Genomic DNA, 14,198 nt, shown 5'->3' with positions numbered 1-14,198 from the left:
ACAACCTGGGTTGTTCTTCCTGATTGGTGGATAAAATCATCCTCCAATAAACAAGTGCTGTCCAGAGTTCTGAACCAAAAATGTTCTGGCTCCTTAGTTTAGTTGCCTTCTTTTTCAAATAAAGATAGCAAGAGAACAGAGAAAAATTTATAATAGGAGTAAATTAGAAAGTTGCTTAACCCCTTGAGTGCTAACGACGGCTCTGAGCTGTCGCAGAGTTTCCCACTCTGGTGCTAACGTCGGCTCACAGCCCTGGCTAGTACTCTCCCACCTTAAAAAAGCTTAGCACCCAGGTGGGAAAGTGCTTAGCAATCAAAGGGTTTAAACTGCATGCTCACAATCACACAAGAAAAAAAATTGGGTTCAGTGTCTCTTTAACCCCTTAACGACCAATGACATATGGGGTACGTCCTGCAAAATTGCAGTTAACGACCAAGGACGTACCCTGTGCATCGTTGGTCTTTAAAAGCGGTGGATGCGATCCTGATCGATTCTAGCCGCATTCATGTTATTGCAGTGATGCTGAGGCATCCAGCAATAACGTTTTCTAGCAGTCCGATGCAGAGAGAGACACTCTGTGGCCCTCTCTGCATCGGCCATCGATGGCCGTAATCGTTGGTGGGTGGGAGCCGGATGCAGGGAGGTGGGTGAGTGGCCATTGATGGAGGAAGTGCTGGAGGGGGGCGGGATCACTTGCGGGTGCGCACGAGGGCGTGGGTGGGAACTTTACACTATGGCACAATAAGTATCTACAGCAAGGTGGGAGAGAGGACTGGGGAGGGGGGGCATTTTCAACTAAGGGATTTAGGAGAGGGTGGGGGTTGGATCTTGAGGGGGGGCAGCTACACTACAGGAAACATGAAAGTATTGTGAATAAAATATAAAAAAACCCAAAACAAAACACATTTTATTTCAAACTGGGTACCCAAGATGGCGCCCAATAAGGTAGAGGGGGAGGGTTAGAGAGCTGTTTGGGGGGGGGGGGGATCATGGAGGTTGGGGGCTAAGGGGGGATCCTACACAGCACACTACAGGAAACATGAAAGTATTGTGAATAAAATATAAAAAAACCCAAAACAAAACACATTTTATTTCAAACTGGGTACCCAAGATGGCGCCCAATAAGGTAGAGGGGGAGGGTTAGAGAGCTGTTTGGGGGGGGGGGATCATGGAGGTTGGGGGCTAAGGGGGGATCCTACACAGCAGTATTATGTTTTAAAAAAAAAAAAAAAAAAAAACCAAAAAACCCAAAAAGCTTTTATTTTATTACTGGCAGACTTTCTGCCAGTACTTAAGATGGCAGGGACAGTTGTGGGGGAGGGAAGAGGACTGTTTGGGAGGGATCAGGGGTGTGATGAGTCAGATGGGAGGCTGATCTCTACACCAAATTTAAAATTAACCCTGCAAGCTCCCTACAAGCTACCTAATTAACTTCTTCACTGCTAGACATAATACATGTGTGATGCGCAGCAGCATTTAGCGGCCTTCTAATTACCGAAAAGCAACGCCAAAGCCATATATGTCTGCTATTTCTGAACAATGGGGATCCCAGAGAAGCATTTACAACCATTTGTGTCATAATTGCACAAGCTGTTGGTTATTCATTTCAGTGAAAAACCTAAAATTTGTTAAAAAGTGAACAATTTTTTTTATTTGATCGCATTTGGCGGTGAAATGGTGGCATGGCATATACCAAAATGGTCCTAGATCAATATTTTGGATTGTCTGCTACAATATACTAAAGCTGAAATTAACCCTACAAGCTCCCTAATCAACCCCTTCACTGCTGGGCATAATACACGTTTGGTGCACAGCGGCATTTAGCGGCCTTCTAATTACCAAAAAGCAACGCCAAAGCCATATATGTCTGCTATTGCTGAACAAAGGGGATCGCAGAGAAGCTTTTACAACCATTTGTGCCATAATTGCACAACCTGTTTGTAAATAATTTCGGTGAGAAACCTAAAATTGTTAAAAATTTAACTTTTTTTTTATTTGATTGCATTTGGCGGTAAAATGGTGGTATGAAATATACCAAAGTGGGCCTAGATCAATACTTTGGGTTGTCTACTACACTAAAGCTAAAATTAACCCTACAAGCTCCCTACACGCTCCCTAATTAACCCCTTCACGTGTGGTGGGCAATGGCATTTAGCGGACTTTTAATTACCAAAAAGCAACGCCAAAGACATATAAGTCTGCTATTTCTGAACAAAGAGGATCGAGGAGAAGCATTTAGAACCATTTGTGTCAAAATTGCACAAGCTGTTTATAAATGATTTCAGTGAGAAACCTAAAATTTGTGAAAAAAATTGTGAAAAAGTGAACATTTTTTTTCTGTTTGATCGCATTTGGCGGTGAAATTGTGGCATGAAATATACCAAAATGGGCCTAGGTCAATGCTTTGGGATATCTTCTAAAAAATATATATATACATGTCAAGGGATATTCAGGGATTCCTGACAGATATCAGTGTCCCAATGTAACTAGCGCTAATTTAAAAAAAACTGGTTTGGAAATAGCACAGTGTTACTTGTATTTATGGCCCTATAACTTGCAAAGAACATGTAAACATTGGGTATTTCTAAACTCTGGACAAAATTTAGAAACTATTTAGCATGGGTGTTTTTTGTTGGTTGTAGATGTGTAACAGATTTTGGGGGTCAAAGTTAGAAAAAGTGTGATTTTTTTTTCCTCATATTTTGTAAATATTTTTATAGTAAATAATAAGATATGATGGAAATAATGGCATCTTTAGAAAGTCCATTTAATGGTGAGAAAAACAGTATATAATATGCGTGGGTACATAGTATGAGGAAACAATGACAATAGGCATATATGTGTAGCCACCTATCACCAGTAGTGCATTGCTGCTCTTGAGCCTATCTGAGTCAGTCTTCCTGAATGTGTTGTTTTGCAGCAGCAGTGACAAGCAGATGTGCAATTCAAATATTCAAGCAACCTCCTGATGCCTCTTATGTTTCTTTGAATATCAGCTCTTGCATAGACATAATTTTCTTTAGCTTTAAATTAATTAAACTACCATTAGGAAATAGCATATAACAGTAATGTTTTTGTGCTTCTCCATTGTTATTGTCCCTATCTCATGTAAATATTACACTGTACAAAGTTATAAGTATATGGATGGGAATACATGAAGTTTAGTTAAGCGCGGCATCTTACGGATGTTACCTGAGACAAAATCAGTTAGCAGTAGGAGGCCTAATGATTTCATCTGGAAACAATGTGGGTTTTCTTTGGAAAGAAGATTATCTTCTTTTAATGAGCACAGTAAAGCTTATTCTAATTCCTGAAAGATATCAGTTTGCTAGTTATTCCGCAGCTGTGTCCATTTAATTGAAGGTTGCAGGAATACAAAAATCAATGCAACAATAGTTTTCAGTATTTTATCTAGAACAGAGTATTCTAAAAAAAACTATTCAGATTTTTAATGGATGTGCCTGTGTTTCTTAAACTTATGTTTATTTCTTTCATGTAATTGGCAAGAGTCCATGAGCTAGTGACATATGGGGTATACAATCCTACCAGAAGGGGCAAAGTTTCCCAAACCTCAAAATGCCTATAAATACACCTCTCACCACACCCACAATTCAGTTTTACAAACTTTGCCTCCTATGGAGGTGGTGAAGTAAGTTTGTGTATAAGATTTCTACGTTGATTTCTATGCGCTTCTCAGCATTGTTGAAGCCCGATTCCTCTCAGAGTACAGCGAATGTCAGAGGGACGTGAAGGGAGTATCACTTATTGAATTTGATGATTTCCCTAACGAGGGTCTATTTCATAGGTTCTCTGTTATCGGTCGTAGAGATTCATCTCCTACCTCCCTTTTCAGATCGACGATATACTCTCAGTTTACCATTACCTCTACTAATAACTGTTTTAGTACTGGTTTGGCTATCTGCTATATGTGGATGGGTGTCTTTTGGTAAGTATGTTTTCATTACTTAAGACACTCTCAGCTATGGTTTGGAACTTTATGCATTTATATAAAGTTCTAAATATATGTATTGTACTTATATTTGCCATGAGTCAGGTTCATGTATTTCCTTCTGCAGACTGTCAGTTTCATATTTGGGGAATGTAAACATTTTTAAGAAATGTATTTCTTACCTGGGGTTTAGTCTTTTTTCAATTGACTACTTCTTACAATTGCGGGTATTAGGCCTGCGGGTGCGTCAAATGCTAAACTTTATTGCGTCATTCTTGGCGCGAGAAATTTTTGGCGCAAAAAAATACGTTTATGGCGCAACTTCGTCATTTCCGGCGTCATACGTGACGCCGAGACCTTTCACACGGCAGCGTCATTAGTGACGCAAGTGTGTCATTTACGGTTATTTTTGGCGCCAAAAAAGAGTTTACGTTACGTTGTGCGTCATACTTGGCGCCAAATTTTTTCATTATTTCAATACCCTTTGTTTGTTTGCCTCTTGCTTTTTGCTATCAGAGGCCTATGCTATTGCATTTTTTCCCATTCCTGAAACTGTCATATAAGGAAATAGATAATTTTGCTTTATATGTTGTTTTTTCTCTTACATTGTGCAAGATGTCCCAATCTGATCCTGCCTCAGAAGTTTCTGCTGGAACATTGCTGCCTGACATCGGTTATACCAAAGCTAAGTGCATTTGTTGTAAAATTGTAGAAATTATTCCACCGAATGTCATTTGTAATAGTTGTCATGATAAACTTTTACATGCAGATAGTGTATCCATTAGTAATAGTACATTGCCAGTTGCAGCTCCTTCAACTTCTAATGTGCATGATATACCTGTAAATTTTAAGGAATTTGTTTCTGATTCTATTATGAAGGCTTTGTCTGCATTTCCACCTTCTAATAAACGTAAAAGGTCTTTTAAAACTTCTCATTTAGCTGATGAAATTTCAAATGACCAACAACATAATAATTTATCCTCTTCTGATGAGGATCTATCTGATTCAGAAGATCCTTCCTCAGACATTGACACTGACAAAGCTATTTATTTATTTATTTAAAATAGAGTATATGCGTTCTTTATTAAAAGAAGTGTTAATTACTTTGGATATTGAGGTAACCAGTCCTATTGATGTTCAGTCTAATAAACGTTTAAATGCTGTTTTTAAACCTCCTGTGGTTTCTCCAGGGGTTTTCCCATTCCTGAGGCTATTTCTGATATGATTTCTAGGGAATGGAATAAGCCAGGTACTTCTTTTATTCCTTCTTCAAGGTTTAAAAAATTGTATCCTTTACCAGCAAAATCTATAGAGTTTTGGGAAAAAATCCCCAAAGTTGATGGGGCTATTTCTACTCTTGCTAAACGTACCACTATTCCTATGGAAGATAGCACTTTCTTTAAGGATCCTTTAGATAGGAAGCTTGAATCTTATCTAAGGAAGGCCTATTTATATTCAGGTCATCTTCTTAGACCTACTATTTCTTTGGCTGATGTTGCGGCTGCATCAACTTTCTGGTTGGAAAATTTGGCGCAACATGAATTGGATTCTGACATATCTAGTGTTGTTCGCTTACTGCAACATGCTAATCATTTTATTTGTGATGCCATTTTTGATATCAAAATTGATGTTAGATCCATGTCTTTAGCTGTATTAGCTAGAAGAGCTTTGTGGCTTAAGTCTTGGAATGCTGATATGACATCTAAATCTAGATTACTATCTCTTTCTTTCCAAGGTAATAATTTATTTGTTTCTCAGTTGGATTCTATTATTTCAACTATCACTGGGGGAAAATGAGTGTTTTTGCCTCAGGATAAGAAACCTAAGGGTAAATCTAAGGCTTCTAACCGTTTTCGTTCCTTTCGTCAGAATAAGGAACAAAAACTCAATCCTCCCCCCAAGGAATCTGCTTCCAATTGGAAGCCTTCCTCAAATTGGAATAAATCCAAGCCATTTAGGAAACCAAAGTCAGCCCCTAAGTCCGCATGAAGGTGCGGCCCTCATTCCAGCTCAGCTGGTAAGGGGCAGATTAAGGTTTTTCAAGGAATTTTTGATAAAATCTGTCCAAAATCAATGGATTCAGAGCATTGTCTCTCAAGGGTATCGAATAGGATTCAGAGTAAGACCTCCTGTGAGAAGATTTTTTCTCTCACGCATCCCTGTAAATCCAGTAAAAGCTCAGGCTTTTCTGAAGTGTGTTTCAGACCTGGAGTCTTCAGGGGTAATCATGCCAGTTCCTCCTCAGGAACAAGGTCTGGGGTTTTATTCAAACCTATTCATTGTACCAAAGAAAGAAAAATTTATTCAGACCAGTTCTGGATCTAAACATTTTGAATCGTTATGTAAGAGTACCAACTTTCAAGATGGTGACTAAGGACTATTCTGCCTTTTGTTCAGAGAGGACATTATATGTCCACAATAGACTTGCAGGATGCATACCTTCATATTCCGATTCATCCAGAACACTATCAGTTTCCGAGATTCTCTTTTCTAGACAAGCATTAGCAATTTGTTGCTCTTCCATTTGGCCTAGCAACAGCTCCAAGAATCTTTTCAAAGGTTCTGGGTGCCCTACTATCTGTAATCAGAGAACAGGGTATTGCGGTGTTTCCTTATTTGGACGATATCTTGGAACTAGCTCAGTCTTTACGTACTGCAGAATCTCACACAAATCAACTAGTGTTGTTTCTTCCGAAACATGGTTGGAGAATCAATTTAACAAAAAGTTTCTTGATTCCTCAGACAAGGGTCACCTTTTTAGGCTTCCAGATAGATTCAGTGTCCATGACTCTGTCTCTAACAGACAAGAGACGTTTAAAATTGGTCGCAGCATGCCGGCACCTTCAGTCTCAGTCATTCCCTTCAGTGGCTATGTGCATGGAAGTTTTAGGTCTCATGACTGCAGCATCGGACGCGATCCCCTTTGCTCATTTTCACATGAGAACTCTACAGCTTTGTATGCTGAATCAATGGTGCAGGGATTATACAAATATATAACAATTAATATCTTTGAATCCCAATGTACGACACTCTCTGACATGGTAGATAGATCACCATCGTTTGGTTCAAGGGGCTTCTTTTGTTTGGCCAACCTGGACTGTGATCTCAACAGATGCAAGTCTTTCAGGTTGGGGAGCTGTTTGGGGATCTCTGACAGCACAAGGGGTTTGGAAATCTCAGGAGGCGAGATTACCAATAAATATTTTAGAACTCCGTGCAATTCTAAGGGCTCTTCAGTTCTGGCCTCTGCTAAAGAGAGAACTGTTCATTTGTTTTCAGACAGACAATATCACATCTGTGGCTTATGTCAATCATCAGGGTGGGACTCACAGTCCCCAAACTATGAAAGAAGTATCTCGGATACTTGCTTGGGCGAAATCCAGCTCTTGTCTAATCTCTGTGGTGCATATCCCAGGTGTAGACAATTGGGAGGCGGATTATCTCAGCCGCCAGACTTTACATCCAGGGGAGTGTTCTCTCCATCCAGATGTGTTTTCTCAGATTGATCAGATGTGGGGTCTTCCAGAGATAGATCTCATGGCCTCTCATCTAAACAAGAAACTTCCCAGATACCTGTCCAGGTCCAGGGATGTTCAGGCGGAAGCAGTGGATGCGCTGACACTTCCTTGGTGTTATCATCCTGCTTACATCTTCCCGCCTCTAGTTCTCCTTCCAAGAGTAATCTCCAAGATCATCATGGAACAGTCTTTTGTGTTGCTGGTGGCTCCAGCATGGCCACACAGGTTTTGGTATGCGATGGCCACACAGGTTTTGGTATGCGGATCTGGTTCGGATGTCCAGTTGCCCGCCTTGGCCACTTCCGTTACGGCCGGACCTACTATCTCAAGGTCCGTTTTTCCATCAGGATCTCAAATAATTAAATTTGAAGGTATGGAAATTGAACGCTTAGTTCTAAGTCATAGAGGTTTCTTTGACTCAGTGATTAATACTATGTTACAAGCTCGTAAATCTGTCTCTAGAAAGATTTATTATAGAGTTTGGAAGACTTATATTTCATGGTGTTCTTCTCATAAATTCTCCTGGCATTCTTTTAGAATTCTTAGAATTTTACAGTTTGTTCAGGATGGTTTGGATAAGGGTTTGTCTGCAAGTTCCTTGAAAGGACAAATCTCCGCTCTTTCTGTTTTATTTCACAGAAAGATTGCTATACTTCCTGATATACACTGTTTTGTACAGGCTTTAATTCGTATTAATTTCATTAAGTCAATTTCTCCTCCTTGGAGTCTTAATTTGGTTCTGAAGGCTTTACAGGCTCCATTTGAACCTATGCATTCTTTAGACATTAAACTACTTTCTTGGAAAGTGTTGTTTCTTTTGGCCATCTCTTCTGCTAGAAGAGTTTCTGAGTTATCTGCTCTTTCTTGTGAGTCTCCTTTTCTGATTTTTCATCAGGATAAGGCAGTTTTGCGGACTTCTTTTCAATTTTTACCCAAGGTTGTGAATTCTAACAACATTAGTAAAGAAATTGTTGTCCCTTCCTTATGTCCTAATCCTAAGAATTCTTTGGAGAGATCCTTACATTCTTTGGATGTGTGTAAGAGCTTTGAAATATTATGTGGAAGCTACTAAAGATTTCAGGAAGACTTCCAGCCTATTTGTTTTATTTTCTGGTCCTAGGAAAGGTCAGAAGGCTTCTGCTGTTTCCTTGGCTTCTTGGTTGAAACTTTTGATTCATCAAGCTTATTTGGAGTCGGGTCAGGCCCCGCCTCAGAGAATTACAGCTCATTCTACTAGATCGGTCTCCACTTCGTGGGCTTTTAAGAATGAAGCTTCAGTTGATCAGATTTGCAAAGCGGCAACTTGGTCCACTTTGCATACATTTACTAAATTCTACCGTTTTGATGTATTTGCTTCTTCAGAAGCAGTTTTTGGTAGAAAAGTTCTTCAGGCAGCTGTTTCAGTTTGATTCTTCTGCTTTTGATTTTTAAGTTTTTTTCTTTCAAAAATGAAAATAAACTTATTTTTTTGGGTTGTGGATTAATTTTTTCAGCGGAATATGGCTGTTTTTATTTTTATTCCCTCCCTCTCTAGTGACTCTTGAGTGGAAGATCCACATCTTGGGTATTGATATCCCATATGTCACTAGCTCATGGACTCTTGCCAATTACATGAAAGAAAACATAATTTATGTAAAAACTTACCTGATAAATTAATTTCTTTCATATTGGCAAGAGTCCATGAGGCCCACCCTTTTTATGGTGGTTATGATTTTTTGTATAAAGCACAATTATTTCCAAATTTCCTTTGTTGATGCTTTTTACTCCTTTCTTATCACCCCACTGCTTGGCTATTCGTTAAACTGAATTGTGGGTGTGGTGAGGGGTGTATTTATAGGCATTTTGAGGTTTGGGAAACTTTGCCCCTCCTGGTAGGATTGTATATCCCATATGTCACTAGCTCATGGACTCTTGCCAATATGAAAGACATGAATTTATCAGGTACGTTCCTACATAAATTATGTTTTTAAGACTTGTGGAGGTATGTCCATGTCAAACAAAGAGGTGTGATAATATTAAACCAATGAGGATGTGTACTGCAGTATCAGTATACTTGTTCACAATAGCCAATAAGACAGTGAGCATCTATACACTATTATCATTTATTTGTATAGCGCCACACTATTCCTTAGCCTGGGTACAATGATAGGGGTATACAATGACAAGGATTTGTGATAAAATACAAAATATAAAAAAACGAAACAAATCTGGTACAGGAGGATGAGGGTTCTGCTCCGGAGAGCTCACAGTCTACAGGTTTAGGGTGCAGAGACATAAGGTTGGGGGTAGCTTGTCACATCGGTTGTAGTTGCAGCAGTGAGTCAGGCAGTTCATGTATTAGTTTGGTTAGGATGAGGGATGGAGGAGAGATGGTAAGCCTCTCTGAATAGGTATGTTTTCAAGGAGCGTCTGAAGCTATACAAGGTTGGAGACAGTCTTATGGAGTGGGGTAGAGAGTTCCAGAGGACAGGAGCAGCACGTGAGAAGTCTTTGAGACGGGTGTGGGGCGTAGAGATAACAGGAGTGGAGAGACATAGGTCAGAGGTTGATCAGAGAGGACAGGATGGGGAATATTTCAAGATGAGAGAGGAAATATAGTTGGGAGTTAGACTGTTGAGTGCTTTGTAAGTTAGGGTTAATACATTAAATTATATTCTGGAGTGTATGGGGAGCCACTGTAGAGACTGGCAGAGCGGAACAGCTGATGTAGATCGGCGACTTAGGTGGATGAGTCTAGCAGAAGCATTCATAATAGATTGGAGGAAGGACAGGCGTTTTTTTTGGAAGGCTATTTAGAAGTAGATTGCAATAATCAATGTGTGACAAAATGAGGGACTTAATTAGTATTTCTGTAGTTTTTGAATAAGGAAGGGACAAATTCTGGAAATGTTGCATAGGTGTGGACGGCAGGATTTGGTAAGCGTTTGTATCTGTGGATTGAATGTGAGTTCTGAGTCAAGTGTGACCCCAAAACAGCGGACCTGGGGTTAGGTGTTGAGGATAGAGTCTCCGACTATCAGAGAGATGTCAGGTGTTGGATGTCTCAAAGAGGGGGGAATAAGAAGCAGTTCAGTTTTGGACAGATTGAGTTGGAGGCAGTGTGAAGACATCCAAGAGAAAATTACAAAGAAGCTGTTGGAAATCTGGTTGAGTAAAGAGGGAGATATATCAGGAGAAGAAAGATAGATTTGGGTATCATCAGCATATAAGTGGTACTGGAATCCAAAGGAAGCTATAAGTTTTCCAAGCGAGGATGTATAGAGAGAGAAAAGCAAGGGACCCAAGACAGAGCCTTGCGGTACTCGAACTGAGAGAGGCAAAGGATCAGAAGATATGTTGTTAAAAGAAACTGAAAACGAGTGGTTTGAGAGATATGAACTAGGAGAGGGCTGTGTCTCGGATGCCAAATGAATGTAGGATTTTTAGGAGAGGATGGTCAACTGTGTCAAAAGCAGCAGACAGGTTAATTAGAATTAGTTAGGAGTAGTGGCGCTTTGCTTTAGCTGATAACAGGTAATTTGTTACTTTCGTAAGAGCGGTTTCTGTTGATTGTTTAGGGCGGAAACCAGATTGTAGTGGATTAAGTAAGGAGTTAGATGTGAGAAATTGAGTTAGCCTATTATAGACCAGTTGTTCAAATAATTTTGAGGCAAAGGGAAGTAAGGAGACCGGTCGACAGTTAGAAAGGGGTGAAGGAGTAAAGCGAGGGCTTTTTTAGAATTGATATGATTGACGCATGCTTGAATGTATCGGGAAATTTGCCAGCAGTGAGAGATTGGTTAAAGAGATGAGTTAGGGTAGGGGTTAGTGACGCAGAGAGAGAGGGAAGAAGTTGTGAAGGAAAAGGGTCAAGTGAGCAGGTTGGAAGTATCTTATGCTCAGTATCGGTTATGCTCAGTATCGGTTATGCTCAGTATCGGTTATGCTCAGTATCAGTTATGCTCAGAAATTCCTGCTAATTAAATTCGAAATTTAAGGGATATGAAACCCAAACATTTGCTTTCATGATCTGGCTAGAAAATACAATTTTAAACAACGTTTCATTTTACTTCTATTATCAGATTTGCTTCATTCTATTGGTATCCTTTGCCGAAGGAGCAGCATTTTACTAGTGGGAGCTAGCTGAACACATTGGGTGGTCAATAACAAGAGTTATATGTGCAGCCACCAATCAGTAGCTACCTCCTAGTAGTGCTTTGCTGCTTCTGAGCCTATCTAGGTATGATTTTCAACAAAGGATACCAAGAGGACAAAGCAAATTAGATAATAGAAGTAAATAATAAAGTTGTTTACAATAATATGCTCTGTATGAATTATGAAATATAATTTTTGGGTTTCATGTCTCTTTAACACAACCATATTTTGAATTAGTATCATGGCATTAGTTTAGACCACTGGTTTTCAACCCTGTCCTCAGACCTCCCTAACAGGACAGATTTTGAGGCTATCAGAACTAGAGCACAGGTGAAGTAATCAGCTGATTAGTAAACATGGTTATTTTACCTGCTCTCACCCAAGATAATCCTGAAAACCTGGCCTGTTAGAGAGGCGTGAGAACAGTTTTGAAAACCAGTGGTTTAAGTGGACGTAAAATGAGTAATTTAACTTAAAGGGACATAATCAATATATAATAGATGGTACATTTAAAAGTATCTTAAAATGGCATGATATATCTGCACCATGAAAAAAAAATTTCTTTTATATTCCTTTAAGTAATATTTCACAAGTAAAAAATATTGCTGCACTTTCACTCTACAATAGAATTTTTTTTTTTTTACCTGTTTGAGCCTTGACCACTAATATGGGCTTCTAAATGCACCTTATCCTAAAAAGTTTTGTTTTGTATTTAGACATGATATAAAGTCTGTGAGCTGGACATGTATATGACCAATTGTAACTATTAAGCCCCTAAATATTGTGATTTTTAAGAACAATTTGCAAAATGAGGGATTATTTACTTTATTTTTCACAGATGGAAAGTGTAGGTTACATCTTGTAATATACAGCTACAGAGGAAGGTAGCTGAGGTCCTTATATTTACTGTTATTATTGCTTGCAGGCTGTTGCTGGGATTCATGAGTTGCACTTCTCTGCTTTCTATGTGGTTAAGTAACACATCAACAGCAGCCATGGTGATGCCTATAGTGGACGCTGTACTGCGTCAGCTTAACAGCGCTGCACCTGAGAAAAGAGCCTTAACTAACACCAAAGCAAGTACCCAGCAGAACAATGAAGGTATGTAGCGTTGTCATAATCTCACACATTTACATAACATTACCTACATCATCAATGACATAACTGCTGACATCACACACATAACTGCTGACATCACACACACATAACGGCTGACATCACGCACGCATAACGGCTGACATCACACACACATAACGGCTGACGTCACAGACACACATAACGGCTGACGTCACACACACACACAACTGCTGACATCACACACACACACTACTGCTGACATCACACACACACTACTGCTGATATCACACACACACAACTGCTGACATCCCACTCAACTGCTGACATCCCACTCAACTGCTGACATCCCACTCAACTGCTGACATAACACACACAACTGCTGACATAACACACACAACTGCTGACATAACACACACAACTGCTGACATAACACACACAACTGCTGACATCACACACACAACTGCTGACATCACACACACAACTGCTGACATCACACACACACAACTTCTGACATCACACATATAACTGCTGACATCACACATGATCGGATTTATAAATATCAATTTGCAAGTTCTACAAAATCTGGATAAAATAGTTTAGTTGTTGAAATGCTTATACTATTATATAGTATAACTCATGGGCTCATTCATGAGTTCACATTAGTGGTTTTAACTTTGAGCAGTAGAAATAATTATTTTGTCTGATACTGGCGTTTGTTTTGTATCTGGTTCACGTTTTCCTTTTATTTTTTACAAGTGAACAAAATTATTGTAAGATTGTAACCGTAACCCTCCCCCTATTTTCATTTAGCATACAGTAAGTTGGACATTTTTAGAGGGAGATTAGCATTTAGTAGTATGTTGCTTAGCAACTCTAACTAGATGGTTTAAAGGGACAGTCAACACCAAAATTGTTATTGTTTAAAAAGATAGATAATGCCTTTACTACCCATTCCCCAGGTTTGCACAACCAACATTGTTATATTAATATACTTTATAACATTTAAACCTCTACATTTCTGCCTGTTTCTCAGCCACTACAGACAGACTGCTTACAACCTTCACGTGTAAACAACTCGGCCACAATTGGCATGCACATATATTTTTTAATATTAATATATATAAAACTAATTCATTTGCATCTATATCAGACTTGTATGTTTAGATAATATTTTTTTTTTCATGGTTTTAAACAATAGTTATTTAATTATGAATTGTTACTTTAATATGCAACATATTAATATAATATATTAAATATTTCTATTTATAGTTCCTTTTATATGTAAAATAGAGTTAATATAGTTCTTAATTATTCATATGATTTGATTGAATATGGTGTGTTTTTTAAATGTGTTTTGACATTTTGAAATACCAGTTATAAAGGAAATTTTACATATTTGTGCCTAAGAGAGATTGATGAAATTTTGAGCCGTTAACAGCCGTACAGACTAGCTGAAAAAACAGCCGTACAGACTAGCTGAAAACCATTAGAAAGCTCATTGCATGCTCTGTATAAATCAT

At 38.9% G+C, this 14,198-nt stretch overlaps 1 protein-coding gene across 1 annotated transcript in view; it reads left to right on the top strand.

Annotated features, from left to right (window-relative positions):
- Window positions 1-14,198, top strand: part of LOC128666040 (solute carrier family 13 member 1) — a 135,003-nt gene that overhangs the window by 28,781 nt on the left and 92,024 nt on the right. The window contains exon 4 of the mRNA XM_053720405.1: window positions 12,527-12,702. Within this exon, the coding sequence (XP_053576380.1) occupies window positions 12,527-12,702 (176 nt within the window). The remainder of the gene's footprint in view (window positions 1-12,526; window positions 12,703-14,198) is intronic.

This window comes from Bombina bombina, chromosome 7, assembly GCF_027579735.1.
Source record: "Bombina bombina isolate aBomBom1 chromosome 7, aBomBom1.pri, whole genome shotgun sequence".
Taxonomy (NCBI): Eukaryota; Metazoa; Chordata; class Amphibia; order Anura; family Bombinatoridae; genus Bombina; species Bombina bombina.
Note: the sequence above shows the minus strand (reverse complement) of the source record. Positions and strands in the feature narration are given on the sequence as shown.